At 34.6% G+C, this 22102-nt stretch overlaps 1 protein-coding gene across 3 annotated transcripts in view; it reads right to left on the bottom strand.

Moving 5' to 3' along the window:
- The window catches only part of LOC145662993 (fatty-acid amide hydrolase 2-like), a 166557-nt gene that overhangs the window by 18519 nt on the left and 125936 nt on the right, over positions 1-22102 (bottom strand). For all 3 annotated transcript variants that reach the window (XM_081729099.1, XM_081729101.1, XM_081729100.1), the window contains 2 exons: positions 18876-19043; positions 5555-5737 (listed from right to left, as the gene is read on the bottom strand). In XM_081729099.1, coding sequence (XP_081585225.1) covers positions 5555-5737; positions 18876-19043 — 351 coding nt within the window. The remainder of the gene's footprint in view (positions 1-5554; positions 5738-18875; positions 19044-22102) is intronic.

Below are 22102 nucleotides of genomic sequence, written 5' to 3'. Positions count from 1 at the left end.
GTAGGTATTAATGCAAAGTGGAAGCTTTCAATATGAGTGGAAAAATTAACATATGCTTGTGATCATGGCTATCGCTCGAGGCGAATTATTAACTAAATAAACCTTATAGAGCTACGGGGACAAGAGTGAGTACAACATTAAAACACGTTCAGAAAGGTTTAGTGGGGTGTGTGTGTGTCAGACAATATATATGTGCATAGTTATTGTCGGTAGAATTATTAAATTAATAAATCTCTTATTTATTACAGATGTCACACACACACACACACACACACACACATATATATATATATATATATATATATATATATATATATATATATATATATATATATATATATATATGGGGGGTAAGGCATTTATTGTCTAATTTTGAAATTTGAACCTTCAGACTATGTCCTGTGGCCTAATTTTATCCCACCCAATATAGATTATCTAATTCGCACACTGTGTATATATATATATACAAGTATATGAAATATAAATTCTAAGTTTATTTAGTAAATCCGTTCTATTTCCCTTTATATTTCTTCGCTGGTATTATATTCTTATTTCAATTTTTTATCACTAATTCCGAAAAGATTTGACTAAGATATTGAACTTACGGACTTCTTCCTTTTTTTTAAAAAAAATTATAGTGCTAAACTGTGGTCTCCAGTTCCTGTTCTGTGTTCTGGTAACATTGAATGTGTTTGTCGTTGTCGAAAATTGAGTGCTAGGTGTAGAAGTGTGTGATGAAATAGATATTTTTTTTTACGTTTATCAGATGTTTAAACATGATATATGTGACTGTTTCACAAAATGTACTATATATATATTTGTTTACTGAAATATAAATAATATTATACCGTAGATATAATGTATATCTACGTATATTACAATATATAAATTTCAATCATTCGAATGAGAATCATATTAACCCTTACTTATTGTTTATTTAGTACATGAAAGAAACTGTGTGAGGGAGTTGATAGAGGGTGGCTGAGGGTGAGGGAATCGATTGAGGGTGAGGGTGGCTGAGGGTGAGGGAGTCGGTTGAGGGTGGCTGAGGGTGAGGGAGTCGGTTGAGGGTGGCTGAGGGTGAGGGAGTCGGTTGAGGGTGAGGGTGGCTGAGGGTGAGGGAGTCGATTGAGGGTGAGGGTGGCTGAGGGTGAGGAAGTCGATTGAGGGTGAGGGTGGCTGAGGGTGTGTGTGAGGGAGACGATTGAGGGTGAGGGTGGCTGAGGGTGAGGGTGAGGGAGTCGATTGAGGGTGAGGGTGTCTGAGGGTGAGGGTGAAGGAGTCGACTGAGGGTGAGGGTGGCTGAGGGCGAATATGAGGGAATCAACTGAGGGTGAGGGTGTCTGAGGGTGAGGGTGAAGGAGTCGACTGAGGGTGAGGGTGGCTGAGGGCGAATATGAGGGAATCAACTGAGGGTGAGGGTGTCTGAGGGTGAGGGTGAAGGAGTCGACTGAGGGTGAGGGTGGCTGAGGGCGAATATGAGGGAATCAACTGAGGGTGAGGGTGTCTGAGGGTGAGGGTGAAGGAGTCGACTGAGGGTGAGGGTTGCTGAGGGCGAATATGAGGGAATCAACTGAGGGTGAGGGTGGCTGAGGGTGAGGGTGAACATGTCGATTGAGAGTGAGGGTGGCTGAGGGTGAGGGTGAAAGTGTCGATTGAGGGTGAGGGTGCCTGAGGGTGAGGGTGAAGAAGTCAACTGAGAGTGAGGGTGGCTGAGGGCGAATATGAGGGAATCAACTGAGGGTGAGGGTGCCTGAGGGTGAGGGTGAAGAAGTCGACTGAGGGTGAGGGTGGCTGAGGGCGAATATGAGGAAATCAACTGAGGGTGAGGGTGGCTGAGGGTGAGGGTGAGGTAGTCAACTGAGGGTGAGGGTGGTTGAGGGTGAGGGTGAGGGAGTCAATTGAGGGTGAGGGTGAGTGAGGGTTAGCAAAAATGCCCATCTCTGGTTGGGAGTATGTGTCACTGTTAGGAATTTTGTGTCTGTTAGAACTATCTGTCACTATTAGGGGTAGGTGTGTCACTGTTATAGCTATCTGTGTCCCGTATTCTTTTAAAATAGGTATATAGCCATCTTCAATATATCAAACTATTGATTCATCAATACTACAGAGTACCTAAAGCATATTCGGTTAAGTATAACTGATTAGATTATAACGTATAACGACAGAGAAAAGTGTTTACAGTTGTGTGTGTTCTTTTTAATACATTCCTGAAAGGCATCTGTACTTATTTATAGCATTTACCGCCCAACAAAAATGAGGACAGATAGGTTCAGATACATCATAGGTACTTAATTATTAATTGAACAATATAACATATCAATTATGTACAGCATTGTATTACTCTATGATCACACCACAACAAATAGTATAAGTGGTGGACAATCACCGTGTGCGTGGGTTTTCTCGGAGTTCTCCCGTTTCCTCCCACTTTCTTCATTCCACCATTGCATTCATTTCTCATTATTACCGTCCCCTTTAGCCTAGCCGGCATATCCGTGGGACGTAAAACTCAAAGATTTCATTTTCATTTTACAAATAGCATAAGATTCTTTATTAACACATCTTTTGTTTTGTTATATCTGTAATTATGTGCACATTATTGTGTTATTATAATGTATCATGTCAAAATTTTAATATAATCTTTCTATAACATTAACGTGTTCAGATAGCATTATCAATAATTTCTGGATTGTAACAAAAAATTATCTAGTGGATATTGTGCTGAGAATATGTATATGGTAATATGACTAAACAAAAAGAAAATGATATTCAGTTCAAATCTTGGAAAACGCCGATGCCACTTAGTGGTAAAAATCAACCTGTCTAGTTTTGATTTAATTCTTAAGTTATTGCCAAGACAATAATAAGGTGAGGTTACAGCGTAACAGGGAAAGGACGGAATAACAAAAAGTATTCTGAGGTTCAAGCTTAGCAGAGAACAATGGAATAACATAAACGTTTCTAAAGTTGAAGCGTAACAGAGAAATAATGAAATTTTTAACCAAATGTCTTCTTCCGTGCTAAGAGCTTGAATCTACAAATATCTATAGACTAGATAGTCCAGGTAGATAAGATAGTATATGATATTAAGGTTGGTTTGAAGGGACAAGTTTTGTCGATAGATGGCAGTACAATCTTCGTATCTCTTCCATGTATTTTTTTACCTTTCACGAAAATTCAGGATTTCTCTGACAAATTTCAACCTACAGACTTCAAATTTTTAGAAAAGTAACTTCATCATCTATCGAAGGCAATAATCCGTGCCGATTTTTTATTTAGAATTTTCTTCATTGTTGAAATGTCTTGATTGTTGAAATGGATATCCAAACCTTTAACAATGAAGCTGTTTCAACAATGAAGAAAATTCAAAATAAAAAATCGGCACGGATTGTTCCCTTATGAAGTTCCCCTAGGTTATGAAGTTCCTTCTCTAAAAATTTGAAGTCTCTGCGTTGAAATTTGTAAAAGAAATTGTAAATTTTCGAGAAAGGTAAAAAAAAATACATGGGAGAGATACGAAGACTGTAGTGACATCTATCAGCAAAACTTGTCCCTTTACACTAACCTTAATACATCATCTTTTTTTACCGAAGTGACGAATACTGGCCAACATTACCTTCATCGTCGCGGTGCTTTGGTATAAAACAAGAAAAAGGTCGCCAACTCTTACAGGCCCTAGTAAACTAAAGCTGTTAATAGGAAAATAGATATCTAATAAAAATATATACAACATATCTTGTATTTTTTATTCCTTCTCTGTTACTCTTTTACCTTGATATTTTATCGTCATGACAGGAACGAAAATCGACAAATTGATTTTATCTACAAGAAACAGTGGAGTTCGTTAAGATTTGTACTGAGACTAACCCAATCTTTAGAAAGTTAGTGTGCAAATAAATATAATTTTAGATAATCCATTTCTTAATCTGATGAAACAACTGCGTTTAAAAACACGAATTTCCTCACTTTCAGATGCTCTGTATCCTTATTTCCTATTCAAGATTGGTGCTATCAGAAATGTGTTGTATTTTATTTCTTACATGCCTATGTGTCAAGTACGTACAGTAGACTACGTATGTGAAAAGGGGTGGATAATCAAGTTTTACTTTAGAACACGAAAAATGACATTTAGCATATTAATTTCAGCAATTTGTGTGTGTGTATGTTTATATGTGTATATATGAAAAGAAAAGAATAGAATATGTATTGTCATAACGCTTTACAATAGACAGCATCCAATTAATTAATATTTAGTTAAACAGTTAAAAAACCGTTATAATATGCAAAAATGAATTGATGGTTACTATAATGATTGAAATATAGTAAACATAATAATGATAATTTAAATAAAATAACTCTCTGCAGATTGCGATACACTTTCTTTATATTGTATGAACTTTGTGCCGAATAAAATGGCTTCATTATTTAAACAGTCCTACAACTTCTTTTTGTAAGCCTTTATCGGCACCTCCTATATGGAGGCTGTTAGTTTATTAAACAGCTTCGATTCTACAACTGACTTTCAAAAATCTACTAACCCTTTCCGCACGGGAGTACAAATTCTTAGATTATTTTCATGAAACCGGTTTTCCATGCTACATGAAACATGTATAGAACATTTTATTAAAACAATGCGTGGGTCCATCGTAGGTTCTGAGAAAGCGGACCCGCACAATTGTGGGTGTTTTGAAGCCGTAGTGAGCATGAAAAATAAAAAATTCTCGCTTGTGTAATACAGAAAAGCTACCCGTACAATTGTGCGGGTTCGGGCGGAAAGGGCTAAAGAATACATCCATTACACCATCTAGTATTATACGTATGTACCACCTCCTTAAGTGTAAAATTTATAAGGTCTTGCTTGGTTTACAGTAGTACTTGATATAAATTCACTACCATCATTATCTTAAACCTAATAAATAGCAGTTTACAATGCTCCTTATCATGTGTTCCATCAATAATCCTGACAGCTTGTTTTATACAAAACTAGCATATCATGCACTTGAGTACCATTACCCCAAATCAAAATTCCATATCCAATTATACTATGAGAAAAAAAATGAAAAATACGAATTTCTCATATATTCATGAGGAACTGTACTTCTTAGATTTTTAAAGCTAGATCACTTGAGAGAGTTTCGTACATACATATTTTACATGTAAGTTTCCAGCAGTGGCGTACGCAGAAATTCAAAGGTTCAAGCGTCCAATCTCATAATTTCAAGACATACGTGATTTATATACATATATTTCAAAATATCTTGCTCGAAGGGGTTCAAAAACCCGAAAACTCCCCTTACGTACGTCACTGGTTTTCAGATCAGTTGGTTGTTTATAATTAGACGGGTCTCCTTTGTTGTATATCGGAATAACTTTAGTTTTTTAAGTGCATTTGGAAAAATACCTTTAAAAAATATATTAAAAGATATTGTAAGAGGTTTCGCAATATGATTGGTTATATGTATGTATGTATGTATGTATCTACGTACGCAACATTAATTTCTGTGACCACATGATATTAATCAGAAAATAGTAATAAATAACTAATATTTACCTGAATACCAATAGGTAAACCGCTCGAACTTAAGCCCATTGGGCAGTGAGTGGATGGAAATCCTAGCACATTAATAATTGCGCAGTATGCAAAATTGAATGGTTTCATTAACGGTTCGTTATGAAATGGTGCTGGCGTCGGATGTGTTGGGTATAACAAAACTCCGTCATCACCCAGAATTTCCTGTAACAAAATACAGAAAAACATAATAGTAAAATAATTTTATTGACATTTGAGTTAATCATATATTAAGTCATCACATATACAATTAAGAAATCCATTTAAGAATTATATTGTTAGACGATAAAATTGCACACTTCAATTTAATATGTCTACGTCCATAAGTTTATCAACCAAATTTCAGTGTTTAAAACTATTACAAAATCGGTGAGTTTAGAAATCATACGACTCCATTCCTTGAATTTTACATCGGTAAGTTTTCAAATCGCATCACTCCGTTCCTTGAATTTCATAGAAAAAAATTAGGATGTACGATATATTCCTATGAGGTTGTTTCTCAATTAAATATTGCAGTTGTCATAATTAATGGTATACTTCTATATGTTAGATAACTTTCAATAGAATAATAACTGTTTCTTACATTAATTGTAACAGAACATTTCGAAATACCCGTATATCATGAATACCCTTGTGCCTTCCCGGTAATTTTTTTATACAATTTATATATGTACTTAGATTTACATAATTCTGCTGAATGATATACATATTACCATGTTGTTATTATATGAAGTGGCGTATTTACAAAGGGCTTCCGGGCTTAAGCCCCCAAATCTTACTTACTATAGTAAAGTAAATGAAATATCTTGCAGAATTTTCATATTTACAGGCAAAGTCCCCCCGAAACAAAAACGTAAATACGCCACTGATTATATGAATGAACGATATCTGTTAAAACAAATAATCGTTTGAATTCAACTACATACATACTTTGTAATTATACGATACTAGAATCGATTACCCGCTTCGCTGGGTTAAAACGAAAATTTAAATGCACAACTCCGTATCTCGTGTCTTTAGTACCCGTGAGATATGCTGTTTTCGTTTTTAGTGGCATCGGAAAGATCACCCGTTCATCTCAGCGACCCTATGGATTCAACACTAATATCGGTCATTTTCTATCGTTTATATATATATATCACTCCCCCAAGTTGTGAGGCTGAATTTGGTTTTAAACAAGTTTGTTTTGTTTAAAACAAAATGTTTAAAACAAATGATTTTCCGTACGGATGTTTAGCATCATAAAATGTTTAAAACAAATTTTATTTTCGTTTCAAACATTTTGTTTTAAACATGTGTGTTTTTTAAGACTTGTTTTAAACATATGTTTATTTTTATGTTATTTCATTTTTGTAAGAAATCTGCTAGAGAAAGAAAATTGTCAAAAAGTGTTCCCTATTGAGAAGACTATTTTCTTCCCATGTGAATGTTTTGATTTCTCGTGGCTACAGCAAGGGCACCGATCCAGGTCCTCCCAAAGCTCATGTGGGCCCCCTATTATATTTATGAATATACAATATTTGGCATAATTTGAATGCAATTTGTCTTAAAATCCTCATATATATACCTTCTGCATCTGAATGCTCCCCCAAATTTACAGAGAAATCGGCGCCCTTGGGCTACAGCAGGTCAATGTGGTGATCTACAGTTATTTTGTCTCTTTTTCTCCCTTATTTTTAACGTATATTGTATTGTTTAAATGCTTCTCAGTAAACTTGCGAGAAAGTGTCGTAGTCGAAGGTTGGACTACTTGTAGAGCTGATATTAAAAAATAAATAAAAGAATTATCATGGAAACAAATTTTTGCGTTATATTCAGAAAACAAACAAAAGGTTATTTGGTAAATTGCTGTTTTGAAATTAAAATATCACAGGCATTCGTTGATAAAGTACATGTTGATTCTCAGTCTCCGTAAAACTTGGAATCGTTTAACATGAGTTTTACGGGAAGAAAAAAGGACATCATTTGGAGCAAATTTATCAAAGTAAATCAAACTCCATCAGATAAGAAAATGACCATACGAGCTCGTTGCAAAACGTGTAAGAAAGAAATGCTGGTTTAGTTCAAAGAATGAAGAATCGTTATGAAAAATGCAATGCTGTGAAAAAACTGGAAACCCAAACAAATGGTAAAAGTGTTGATCAGAAAATTGCTTCTGATGATTCTAACGTCAGTGATGTGGTTGGCATGCAACTGGGAACTTCAGGTAAGAATTAATTTTGTATCAACAATATCTTTTTCATTATATTATGAAAATTTTATTTCGTCCCTCTTCCCCACCTCAGTTCTCAATTTTCTTCGAAACTTTACACCTTGGCATAGCTTGCATGAAGGGACAGGCAAGAAAGCGCAAGGTATAACAGTTGCCCGCGTAACTAACTATTAAAGCGTGATACTTATTGTAACATCAGTGCCGAACGTCAGTGTCTGGGACAATTTGATTCATTTTGTTCGTCTGTCTGTATGTATGCACCACGCTACAGGGCGCAATTTTCAGTCTTTTAACATTAAATTTTGAGGGTAGAGGCACGAGACGTCGGAATTTGCTGTATAGATTTTGACTGCGATCCGACGTAAAATTTCAAAATTAATGGTTCAGATCCCACTTTAAAGAAAAAGCCCTGTCTCATATAGCATTGCTACTGTAACAATACTGTAATCAATCAAACTAAACAAACTAATTTTATGCACTTCGAACAAACTTGGGTTGCAGGATAAATTTGACTCCAACTCAGTTTTCATAAAATATTTTTAGATATGGAGCATTCAGAGCACAAGGGATCCAAGTCCATTTTCAGAAAGGTTCACTTTTGTTCAGCAAACGTAGCACCTTTGTAGCCAAGGGTACGAAATAAATGAAACAAAAACCACGTGAAAGGGTGTGGACTAGAGTTTCATAGGACAACCGCTACACAAGGGCGTTGATGGTGGTGAAGGAGGGCTAATTTCCTCCTCCTTGCTCATACATGTAAGATATTAACATTATATTGTGTACGCTGCAGCGTGGGAATGATTAACAAGTCAAGCTCCGAACGCCATTGTCAATTATGCATAATTACGTTAAGTAAATGCAGTGTATGTCCAAAAGAATACACCGACGGAAAACGTCATATTTTCACAACTACGAACCCGAGATGAAAGATAGAAAAACTACATGACAAGATGCAATCTAGAATTTTATATGATTGCCGCTAGAGAAGGGCATTCGTTTAGAGGTCATCCGCTCCCTACCCTGAATTTCAGATTTTGGGGGCAGTAATGCAGATTTAGAAATCTTTCGCTGAGCAAAGTCCAACATAAAAAAAATGAAGTCCTTACACCGAATAAATACGGATTTTGATCGGCTATAATCCATTTCCATTGGCCGTAAGGAGCTATAGACCTATATCCCTTTTAAGATCTTGGGTTTTTGGGGTAATTTTTAGATTTTCAGTCAAGCAGCTACTGCAGCGTCACTATTTATCCTAGGATCATGATTTATACCTCATTCTCTTTAGAACAGAGCAGGCTTTCAAATGGTACCACTTACATGCCCATAACATATACTGGGAGAGGGAAAAATTGAGGGGAAATTTCCGGGGATTTTTTTTTTTTTTGGTCACACTTTGGGCCCCTGTGGAACGGCCCTGTGTGAACGTAGAGATCTGAAAAAAAATGATAAATGCTATTCGGTAGACTAAATGTGTGTAACAAATTTAAAGCTTCTATCTTGAATAGTAAGGGCGGGAAAATATCTATCAATAATCCGCACAATGACCCAGATTACCGCAAAAGATCCTGATCTGAGGTTAAAAATTTCCTAAGACATTCATATTCATCCTAGAATCATCATTCATATGTCTCCATCGTGTATCTGAGGCTGGAAAATCGCGAAGAAAGGGATTTTTTGGTTAAAAATTCTTTTTTTTAAAACTTTCTGCCCCTCTGGATCCTCCTGTGCACTCGGTGGACTGAACTTTTGTGCAAAATTTCAATCTTCTAGGTGCAAATGTAAGTCCGCCAAAAAAAATATACCCACAATATCCCAAATTCCCGTATAAAAAAGGATCTTGGGTAAAAATTTCCTGAGACATCCCTAATTACCCTAGGATCATGGTTCGCCCACCATTCTCTTCAGAATATAACTGCCTTTCATACGGTACCATTCACATTTCTCTATCATGTATCTGAGGCTTAAAAATAGCGGAAAAGGGATTTTTGGTAACAAAATATACCTTTTTAAAACCCTTTTCCCCCTAGACCCCTCCTGTGCTAACGCAGAGATCTGAAAAAAAAAATCTGATAAATACTACTCGGTAGACTGAATGTTTGTGCAAAATTTTAATCTTTTAGGTGCAAAAGTAAGCCCGCCAAAAAAAATGAAAATAGGCCTAACAAACGAATATATATTTTTTGTTATGACGTCATCACCTCCTATGTCTCGAAGGCGTGAAGCCACACGTAACGTGTTCTACAATGCCTCTAGACTAAAAAAAAAAAAAAAAAAAAACGGACGAAAAAGCTCAAATAGGAAAGCTATATAGTAAAGTAGCATAAAACACCCGTATGGTATATATTGTTCCAAAGATATTGCTCTTTTGTATATTTTTTGGCCCAAGGATTCCAAAGGTGGCTCTACTTTCGAGTTTCGGGCCTGCTTAAAATTCTGAAAATTGGGGCTAAGCAACTTCCCAGTTTTAATCATCTGTGTGTTCTCCGCATTTGTTCGGTCTAAGAACCTCAAGCTTGTTCTGTTGGACTTTGCTTATCAAAAGATTTCTAATTCTGCCTTACTGCCCCCAAAATCTGAAATTCAGGGTGAGGATGTGGGCAGTTGCCCTCCTGTCCCACTGATGCCCTTTGTCTAGCGACTGTCATATGAAACTATCCCACGCCCTTTCGCATGGTTTTAGTTACATTTGTTTTGAGCTCTCGACTGCGAAGTTATGTTTTGAAATAAAATTCATTTGCTGAGCAAAACTGAACTTTATTGAAAATCATTTGGACCATTGTGCTCTGAACGCCCCAAATATTACTTTTCTTCAATATGATGATGATGATCAATAAATTATTGACTCAAGAAACAACAAATTACATAGGCTTACAGAACATATTCTAAAGTTAGCACAATATGAAGTGTGCTTCAAACATTACTTTTCAAAAATTTATTATTTTAAAATAGTTTTATTAGCATCAGTATTCTGAAATAGTAATCAAATTTTGCAACAAAAATCTCGCCCGACTCCACGAAACGCGAGCTTAGCTCCTAAAGGCATAACTAGAAAACTTTCAGAAGCGGTAACTCCGAAATGACTTGCTTTAGGGATAAAATAATCGCACAAGCGTATTTCTGGTAAAATTCTAGCCTTCAAACATGTAACATAATTCCCTTTGCATTTGAAATTTCGAATATCAAGCAAAGATATCTGCCATGATGCTTGATAACACCATCTGCTGTGTCAGACTACTTCCAAGTTTCATCATTCTACCTCAACCCGTTCTCAACACACAAAGATAGTGAGGACTTTTGTTTTGTCATGTATATTGATAGATTGTGTGAAATCTCTATGTAAGTAGATTTTAAAATCTACCTAAAAAGCTTATTACAACCAAGAAAGTACTTTTGGGAGTCACTGGCAAGAGGGTGTAATAAAAGGGGGTCACGATATGAAATAAGTTGAGAATTACTAATCTATACTGAAATATTCTAAACCCAACACACTGTAGTCTTAACCAGGATAAAATAAATGAAAAGATCGGTTACAAGAGCAAAAAAGTCTGAATATATGCGTTATTACACGATTTTGAAATATGTTTAAAATCATGTTTTAAACTCCTCAAAATGTTTAAAACATGTTTTTCTCGTGTGTGTTTTAAAACATGTTTAAAACATTTTGAACACTTTTTTCATGTTTTAAACACATGTTTTATTCTTTTTGAAAAAACTGTATTTTTCCAACCCTGGTTTTAAACGGAATCGGAAGTGTCACTGTTCATCTAAGCGATCTCAAAAACTATGGATTAGACACTAATATCGGCCATTTTCGATCATTTTTACATATCTCTTCCTCCCCTCCTCCATGTTGCGGGGCACGGCATCGGAAGTGTTCCCGTTCATCTCAGCGTTCCCGAAAACTATGGATTCGACACTAATATCGGTCATTTTCGATCATTTATAAATGTTCCTCCCCCTCCTTCCTCCCTTAAGTTGCACTATCAAAGTAAAATTATAAAAATCATCCAGGCCTGAACCTCATCTAAGTTGAAAATTTAATCGAGATCTGTTGGGTATTTCAAGAGTTATTAAGTTTTATTTATTTTTAGATACATATCTCCCCTAGGTTCTACAGTCAAAAAGAAAATATAAAAAAAATTTTCAGTCCTGAATCTCATCTATGTTGAAAATTTGCGAGATCGGTTGGGTGGTTCAAGAGATATTACGTTTTATTTATGTTATATATCTTCCCCTCCCCTAAGTTCTATTCTTAAAATGATATGATAAAAACCATTCCAGGTGCGAACCTCAACTATGTGAAAATTTGATTGAGATCGGTCGGGTGGTTCAAGAGTGATACAGTCACAAAGACAGCCACCTTCATTTTTATTTTGTTACATATATATCTCTCTCCTCCCCCTCCCCTACGTTGTGTCGTCAAAGTAAAATGAAAAAATCGCCCCAGGTCCGAACCTCACCTATGTTGAAACTTTGATTGAGATCGGCCGGATGGTTCGAGAGATATTAAGTCACAAACATAATCACTTTTATTTTTATTTATATTAATTTTTATATATCTCCCCCTCCTTCCCCTCCCCTACGTTGTTCCGAAATGAAATGATAAAATTCATTCCAGTCCCGAATCTCATCTATGTTGAAAATTTGATCGAGATCGGTCTGGTGGTTCAAGAGTTATTAAGTTTTATTTATTTTTCTATCTCACCACCTCCCCCTCCCCTAAGTTCTGCCGTCAAAGTAAGTAGCTAAAACACTCCCAGGCCAGAACTGTATCTACGTGAAAGAATTTGATCGAGATCGGTCGGCGGTTCAAGGGATTAAGAGTCACAAACATAGTCATTTTTAATGTTATAATATAGATACGTATGAACTACGTAAACTCAACAATTTATATTTCTTAAATAAATTTTACATGAGGATCGTTTAGACATTTTAAATATTATTCTAATTTTTTATTCTTAATTCGGAACGTACTAATACTCATTTTTGAGTTACCCCAGAATATAGCTCCATAATTAAGTGTTGAAAAAGTTTTATTATAATATAAGGACATTATAACTTCCTTACATAAGCTACCTCGGAGCCTGCGAAATACAAAGCACAGTAAACTGAGTTTATTATAAATCTCTTCTTATGAACATTCCATATTAAGTCTTCATTAATGTGTACTCCTAAAAATTTCACTGACTATAAGATCTATGGTTGAAAGTACCATGTCCTGGAAATCGAAATTTTATGATTTTCTTTATATACAGGGTGTTTGAAAATAACACCAACAACGTTTGGGAGGTGATTCCTGACACCAAGATAAGACAAAAAGTATATACCAATCTGAGTGCACAAATGCTTCCTTTCGGAGTTATAGGCTGCCGAAAACATGAAAAATGAACTTTACAGGTACGCAGCTCCAATACTATGAAACCTATCGTAGTAGGGTCAAGACTTCACTTAGGAACTAATACGTGTGCTATCCAAAAATACATGTTTCATAATCTTGCGGTACTCACGCAACAATATTTGTAGAGGGAGTTAGACTACGGGCATGTAATTGGAAATACTCACCAACTACCTCTATGAAAATTATTGCGTGCGTACCGCAGGATTCAGAAGCATGGATATTTGGATAGGGCACATACTAATTCCTGAGTGAAGTCTTCACTCGACTACGGTAGGTCCCATAGTATTGGAGCTATGGACTTCTAAAGTTAATTTTTTCATGTTTTCGGCAGTCTATAACTCCGAAAGGAAGCATTTGTGTGCCCAGGTTGGTCTATACTTTTTGTCTTATCTTGGTGTCAGGAATTACTTCCGAACGTTGTTGGTGTTGTTTTGAAAACCCTGTGTATATATATATATATATACAGAGGCGAAACCAAGAGGAACTATAGGGGCTATTAGTCCCCCCTTGACGCTCAGGTATACACTGGATAAAATGGGCTTCAATCCTGCTTTACACTGGGTAAAGCTGCAAACTACGGTTTAGCCCCTCCCTTGATCATATCCTGGATCCGCCAATATATATATATATATATATATATATATATATATATATATATATATATATATATATATATATATATATATATATATATATATATATATTTATAGTTAGTTTATTTGTATCTAACCAGCCTATTAGTTTCATTAATGTATCTACAGCCCAAATTTTTCACAATCATTTTTATATACAAAAAGGGGGGTCTAATATAGATCCTTTTGATATTATCAATGTAGATAACTGAAGTATGTCTCTTCTACCATTAATCTCTTCATAAATTTCGCCAGTTTACCAACGTTCAAATAAGTATGATTTTAGCAATTTATATGCCAAGCTTTTGATTTCATACGAGTATAACTTTTCTGGCATAATGCCATGGTCTATGGTAACAGGTCTAAATGCTTTACATAGCTCAACAAAACTGCCAATTACACGTTTTTCTTTAATTATGTCCATTCCCACATCAGACATAAAATTAAAAATTGCAGTGTTAGTTGATCTATGAAACTTTTGAAACCCAGGTTCAGATGTTGATATTATATTATTTAAAAGAAAAAAAATAGTTGTGTTCTCATAGCTAATTCAAATATAATTTTCCATTACTTAACTCTTCATTAATGCACATAAATATTGAATTGTTGAAGGATAACAGTCCTAAGTTGTAGTACAGTCCATAAAGTCTATATGGGTAAACACCAAGATGAAGAGAGAAAAATGTAGGTTAGCGTAGGGAGCAACTGAGTAGCGTAGTGTAGAGAGGCTACACAGTACGTCGAAGACCAGGCATGATCACTGGCCCAATTACGCTTTTTTGTTCTTTGATTGATTGGTCTATTCAGCACCAAGGCTATATGAGACGTGGCTACAGCTTATCCCGCGCCAAAGCACGTACGTTAATCATATAGCCACGAGGGACCTCTGCTGTTCTTCGAGTTTTTATTACTTCAAACTGCTAAAACTATATGTACATGTACATAATGCTGCAAATTTACTACTTAAAACTACAGTCTAATAGTTTCTTCCAATATAATGTACTGACCCTACAGGACCCATCTGCGAAACAAATCAATATCGAAAATGTTTTAACTTTCTGCACTATACAAAAAAATAAATAAATAAATAAATAAATAAATAAAAATAAAAAAAATTGCCTATTACATCACACACTACCGTAGGAACGAAAGAGTGCCTCGAATTCACAAACCTTCTATTTATTCCTTCTAGACATATGTTTATAGAATTTGGGAGATAAATAAAAAGATGAAATGGATACAGTGTACTCTGCACAAACTACTGGTAAAAGTAAAATTAAATCCCTGGTAAAAGTACCTCCTACACATGCGTTTCTACGAGATGACTTCAATATCACTGTGATAATTTTAAATCTTATATGTGTCTCCTTAGCGTTCTTTCTCGCCTTTAAGGTTATGCAAGAAAAAAAATGTAGTTTTATGATGGGATCGATCCAAACCATATGTTCTCCCATTGGAAATTCTGTTTTAGAACTATCCCTAAGCTATTAAAAAACAATGTCACGGTTTTAACAATACATGCAGGTTTATTATTTTGTTCCTTGAAACAAAAGCAAAACTCAATTAAAATTTCGTTGCTAAGCAATAATTTTAAGAAAGAGAATAGGAAATACAAGTACGTCAATGGTGTTCTAAGAAAACTTATATATATTTTTTCACACTTCTATTGTATAAACTTACACGACAGAATAAGAAAAACCTTTAAGTCAAGTGGAAATTTCACAGTTGATGATGATTAAATAATGGACGATGTTTAGATTATACAGGATAGAAGTTTTATTTTCCTTATCAAATGTGTATCAATTAACATTGCGTATGACTCAGAATGGAAAACTAGATTCGCCAAAATCATTATAGTTCAACCAAATGTATATTCAACCAAAGTCCACTTTGCAAAAGCAATCATTTGATGATATCTAACCGTAACATTAATATCTCCAACTGTTTGTTTCAGTGGCTACATGACAGTGCTTGACAATATTCTTTGGAGTTATATTTCGATCAACGGAGTCTTTTGTTACAACGTATATAAAATGTAAGTATTTTAATCTATTTTTCCTCTGTCGTGTTAAATGCCTGGTACCGAAGGAACAAACTTTGTACACTTCTGTTTCTTTCACTTTGCTATCAATCAACAGAAAATATCTCACATTTTGGCAATTCCCAGCTCTCTTATACCATCAACGTTAATTGAGTAAACAGTTAATTTCATTAAAGAGGAAGTTTATCTCCCACATTCCTTAAAAATAAGACTTTTCCGATTATGGCTGAGTTCTGTTCATTTGGCAGCAGGCGTATAAAACCAAAAATATACTCTACTAAAAAGTTAACATTGATTATGTGATCATAGATTGGGAGTGTGACTTCCGGTAGATGATTTTTTTTTTCTTGATGTGGTGCAATTCAAAATATCTCAGATCCTCTTGGAAACACTAAAGCCGTTATAAATAATCTTAAAGACGCTGGCAACTTCATTTTATGGTATTTTCTGAGTATTTGACAGCTATTATCTTCAAAACACCAAAAACGTACGTGTTAGCACTAGACCACCGGGGAGAGCTGCTACAACATAGCGAGTCTACTGCAATCTCCTCTCTTACAATTTGTAAATAGATGTAGAAAACATTAACAACTTTATTATGAAAGATTTTAAAAGTATTATTATTATTATTATTATTATTATTATTATTAACTACTATATACTAATATTAGTGCCACAATAGTTCGTAAATTTTGATGGAAGGAAATTTCTGACTTTTGATCTCAATAAATATATTTCAGATTCTCTGTAACATCCTTTTACCAGTATTGAGGTGTTAAAAGTTTTTAGTTTTCACACTTTTAACCATGGCCCAAGAAATCCAGTTGGATAAACATCACGTTTCTGTAGAGCGCTCACCTCTATTGCAATGGACCTTGGATCGATCCCAAGCCATGTAAATTTGTGGTGTATAACATCGTATCCGTTGATTTTCTCCCGTTTCCTTCCATTTTATCATCATACCAATTATTTCATAATCGTTAACTTCCCTTAAGTAGAGGGCACGGTAGGTCAGTGGTAGAGTGCTTATCTTTAGTGTGTGGGGTCCCTGGTAAGATCCCCAACCAAGTAAACTTGTAGTGGACAACGTCATGCCCGTGGGTTTTCTCGGAGAGTCCCGTTTCCTCCCACATTCACATTCCACCAATTCTGGCATCAAAATTCACTTGCCTTGATCATCCGTCTCCCTTAACCTCAAGGGCATAAACGTGGGACGTTAAACTTTTTTCTTTCATTAACCCTATCCGTTTCCTTTAACCTACAGGGCATAACCAAAGGGCGTAAACTGAAAGATTTCATTTTCATCATTTTGTTCGCCAACAAAAACATACTATCTTCACCAAAAATGTCGACATAATATCTAGACTATGATTTATAATTGTTCCTTTATGAACCCTTGATTCAATTCCACACAGAACTTCCATTAACATTAATGGCATTGATAAATATATTATTAACGAGTACAAGAACTTTATTGAATTAAACTCAGATTGCCAACATATTGATTAAAGGTGCGTCATCCATATTCTTAACAACCATAAAACAAAATATCTTAATTACTGTAAAAGTAATTAAAGTCAATTTACAGTAATTGAGTACATCAAAAGGGTCCAAAAATGAAGGATAGTCATGCTACGCGGCCAAGAGCGCGGTACATTATTAGCAAGTGCTGTAGGAGTTGACCAGTTAGAGTTGACGAAAGATAACATTAAAACTGGAATACATAAAATGTCTTTCTTAACTAAAATTAATGAATTAATAATAACAAAAAATATTATTTTATGTTTTTCATTCTATTGACAGTTAATTCATACATTATACGATGATTGTGCCAAAATTAAACTCGAAATTACATAATACACATATCGCTAAATGGGCTGACGGTCAGCTACCATGCTTATGCGTCACATGCGATCTCGAGCAGAAAAAAAAAGCATAATATATTTAAAATGTAATAAAGTTATTGTCGAAAAATGATAGAAAGTTGCCCGTTTCTTTTTGGGGTTTTCTTCCGACAAAATCAAAATATTTATCAATACGAAAGCTTTTCTCATTTTGTTCAGACAAGCATTGAAACTGTCTCGCATTCACCACCCCATATAAGAGAGTACACCAACTATTCATTTTACCACGAATTTTGCAAAAAGTTTGCAAAATAAGTACTTTTCCCAATTTTTTGCATAAGTAAGATCTTGTAATCAAGGACCAACCATTGAAATTTAATAAATATGTTCCAATAAAATAAATAGAAATGTCAGCGATTTGTCTGCTTCTTTCTTGTTTTCTCTTTCAACAAAACAAATACTTATCAGCATTAAAGATCTTATTATTATTCAATCAACATTTAAAATAGTACATAACTCGCATTTAGCACCAATACAAAAGAACACAACACCCATTGTGTGTTCCAAACTATCATTAATTTTGTAAATAGAATACGAAGTAAGTACATTTCACAATTTGCCATAAGTAAACACTTGCAATCAAGGATCTAACATCGAAATCTAATAGATATGTTTCAATTTAGTATATTTTAATAGATAGAACATTGAAATAGGAAAAGATACTTTAAAAAGATATCAAAAATGAAATTTACGTTACTCAAGAAACAAAATTTCCAAGTTAGAAAAACACTGCTTTGCTTTCAGAACAGTGTTCAAGACAAACATCGTTGTTTTAAACCAATAAACTTTAGACATACAAAGCACGAAGCTTTCGCTATATATTTGAGAAATATTTTAAAATTTATATTTTTGAAAGATAAACATGTATTTGTATGGTAGTATTATAAGAGTTAGAGAGTAGTTTTTTTTTTTTTCTTAAGTTGTTGATTTCTATGATACATAACCCGTCTAATGCAACATTTAGAACAAACTCCCACTCATTGCCACTGTTCACAAATTTATTTTGCTTCGTGTTGAATGTTCTCTAACGCAAAACCTTATAAAATACACTTTACTCTCATTATACCCCGTATTGAGGCTCCTTTAATTTATTAATTCACTTAAAATAACACTTACTTGTATTTCGTGGAAGAGATCTGTACATTTATTTACAAGATACGTGTGATGAGGGCTACCTGGTTCAACGCCCCAATTCTCGAATAAAGCTGTACAGAGGCCTATCAATGTGTGGTTAGACATGAAGAACAGCCACTTCATCAATTCCCAGTAAACATTTATTCTGCCCTGGAAGAAAGAAGACAAAAAGAAAAGTTAAAATGAATTACATACGCCAAATTAAAGTATGCGATTTATGAGGTAAATATTTTCCTCAATAAATACTTTACGGGTGTACGGTAACTGTGCCATAATAATTGTTTCTTAGCCCATTGATTATATGGGAAAAGGTACCCTACTTGTTTCTAACGACCCTGGGCATGAAATCCGTCATAGTTCGCCTTTTCTCTTGACCGCACATAATCTTCATTCCACCTCTTCCCAACCATATATATATATATATATATATATATATATATATATATATATATATATATATATATATATATATATATATATATATATTGGTGTTTAGCAAGAGTTTCCGCATCTAGTGCCAAATGAAATGAAGGTTTTGATCAAATCTGGGGCCTGGCCCACTCAAGTAACTTTGACCCATTTCTTATTTCGGAATACTTGCTATTTCTTTGTCTTATCGATGGTATTTTATGACTACGGACCTAACGCAACATTTCAGCGTTGGTGTGGCTCATATATCTTGATGACATAAATTTTGGTCAAATTTTGAAGTCTTATTCACAGATGCTTCCAATTGTTTTGTCTTATTAGTTACTGCAGTGAGCACAGGGCCGGTTCTAGACATTTCTTAAGTGTATGCAAACAATATTTAGGCGCCCCCACTTAAATGAAAATAGAAGAGTAGAAAATTGAAATGACAAAAATTCTTCAAATAATTGTTACAATTGCGAATTTCTTCAATATCTGTAGTCTTCCTGTGAGTATTAACGAAAAATGGTAAAATTATAACTGATTGACTGTGGATGAACACTGAACAAAGTTCCAAATTCCCGGCGGGAGCTCATGTGGTTCGGATTCCACGTTAATCAGTAGGTCCACGTCTCATATAGCCTCGCTGCTGAAAGGGACGCTAAACTAAAATCAACTCAACTCAAAGTTCCAAATTTTAATAATTAATAGCATTTTTTATTAAATAAGCAAAAGACACAACTAAGATATACACCTAAGATGTATTTTGACAAGTACAATTGAAACATGAAAGTCGAAACAGAATATAACTCATGAGCTTCAATAATAACAGTAACACAAGTTAGAATTTGACAAAGAGGTATCTTCTTGTGTTTCATTAAAAACATATTTACATAGTATTTTCTAGCGATACGATTATGGTATTTACCTTAATTTTTTGCTTTCTTTGTTACTGAAAAATGCGTGTTATAAAGACACTGTTCTGACTCAATTTGTATCTACTTTATTTCATTGTGTGTGTCAGTTTTAATGGCCATCGAAGCTAGATCATTTAATCATTCATGAGATATAGCTGATCTCAAATATTCTTTATTAATTTTAGCTAAACTTGTTTAATACACAACAAATGACCAAAATGTGTGTCTTAATCGATATTTAATTTGTCTTCGATCAAGTGGCGGAACGCAAAATTAGGTCCTCCCGTAAAAATTCTTTTCAGGACCCCATAAAACAACTCCGTCCTTTCATATCTTTTTCCAACATAGACGTTCGAAATCAGACAATAAGTAACATAATGTAAACACAAGCAGTGGCGCATCCAAGATTTCTCTTTAGGGTCTAAAGATTTTTCGGAGTAGCCTGTAAAATGCAAATAATTTTGTGTATCTGCCCCTGAAATTGTGCTTTTTTTTTTTTTTAAATTAAACGTTCTGGAGGATCTAGACTAGAGATCGGACGACCATTGTCGGTGTATCCCTGAACACAAGTAACTAATAATTAAAATTCTACTTTACATCAGGACTATTACCAAATGTTTAAAAATATCGCTCCATCTAAATTTAATACGAGAGAATGAATTGATAATGATTGCTACACTGTTATATACAACTGTATACGCTGCTGTGATTGACAGAGATACTTCTGAAAAAAAAATCTGTGTTACTTATAATCCTAATGACCTTTCGATTGCAGTTACCTTTTCGAATTATATACGCATAAATTGCGTGAAAACTAATTGTATTCAAACAAATTTTGAAATAGACTACATTAAATTTAACTCAAACCCGTAACCGAGGAGGCCGTATCCATTCCATTTTAATTTAATAATTAAATTACTGCAATCAAGTAAAATAAACTTACAGTTTCAAAAGTTTGTCGACTTCCAAATGCTTCGTTAATAATAACTGCTATTGACAACTCCCTCATTTCAACATTAGTATGATTATCACTTTTGAAATTTTGTTCAGAAATCGAAAGAAACTTTTTAGAGCCTTTACTTGCCTCTCACCTTCTTTCAAGTTTCGTAGCTTTCTTTCCTTTTTTTTTTTTAATCGTTGATCGTTATTATTACGACTCAGGATAGAAACGAAAATGTTGACGAATGACAACTAGACTAATAGATATTAATAAAGTAAGCATTAAGCAGTGTGCAGCGATTGTGAGCCACTGGTATTAAGAACTTACTGATAAGTTCAAATTTCCCTCAAAAATGGTCAAAAATTCCATTTGTACCGCTCATTTTTTTCTTAGTATTCCTCTCCTTCCCTAGACTAATGGACAACAAAAGCCTAGTCCTTTGAACTTCGATAATGTGCATTTCATTTACGATCACCTTTCTCAACCCTTATCTGTGGTTTTTGAACCAAAACACTATGCGGGGACACTGTTTATGACAAGGCGGAGAACCCTTGAAGACATTTCTTTCTACTGTGATAATGTCACTCAATACTTAAGCAACAGTGCAGTTGACTTCGTTTTGTTTGTTGATCCATTCCCATTTCTAAGACATATTTGGCAATGATATTCTCTAGCAAGGTCGCGGAAGAGTTGTTGGGAGAGGAATTAAGAGTCTGTTATATATGTATTTTGAGCATATGGTGGGATTGTAGAAAAAATGTCGCTATCTTTAGTCATACTGCCATAGTACTTAATATAACATTTATTGAAAAGCTACATTTCCCTACATTTTATTTCATATTCGTAAAATTTCCCTTTTTCCTTCTTTTCAAAAATCTTTCCTAAATCTTCCTGCGTCGCGGGAAATTTTCGTCAAACTAGCGTCACTTGTGAGTGTGGCATTG

This window comes from Thermobia domestica, chromosome 10, assembly GCF_964235325.1.
Source record: "Thermobia domestica chromosome 10, izTheDome1.hap1.1, whole genome shotgun sequence".
In the NCBI taxonomy this organism is placed as follows: Eukaryota; Metazoa; Arthropoda; class Insecta; order Zygentoma; family Lepismatidae; genus Thermobia; species Thermobia domestica.
This window is presented reverse-complemented; position numbering and strand designations above follow the sequence as displayed.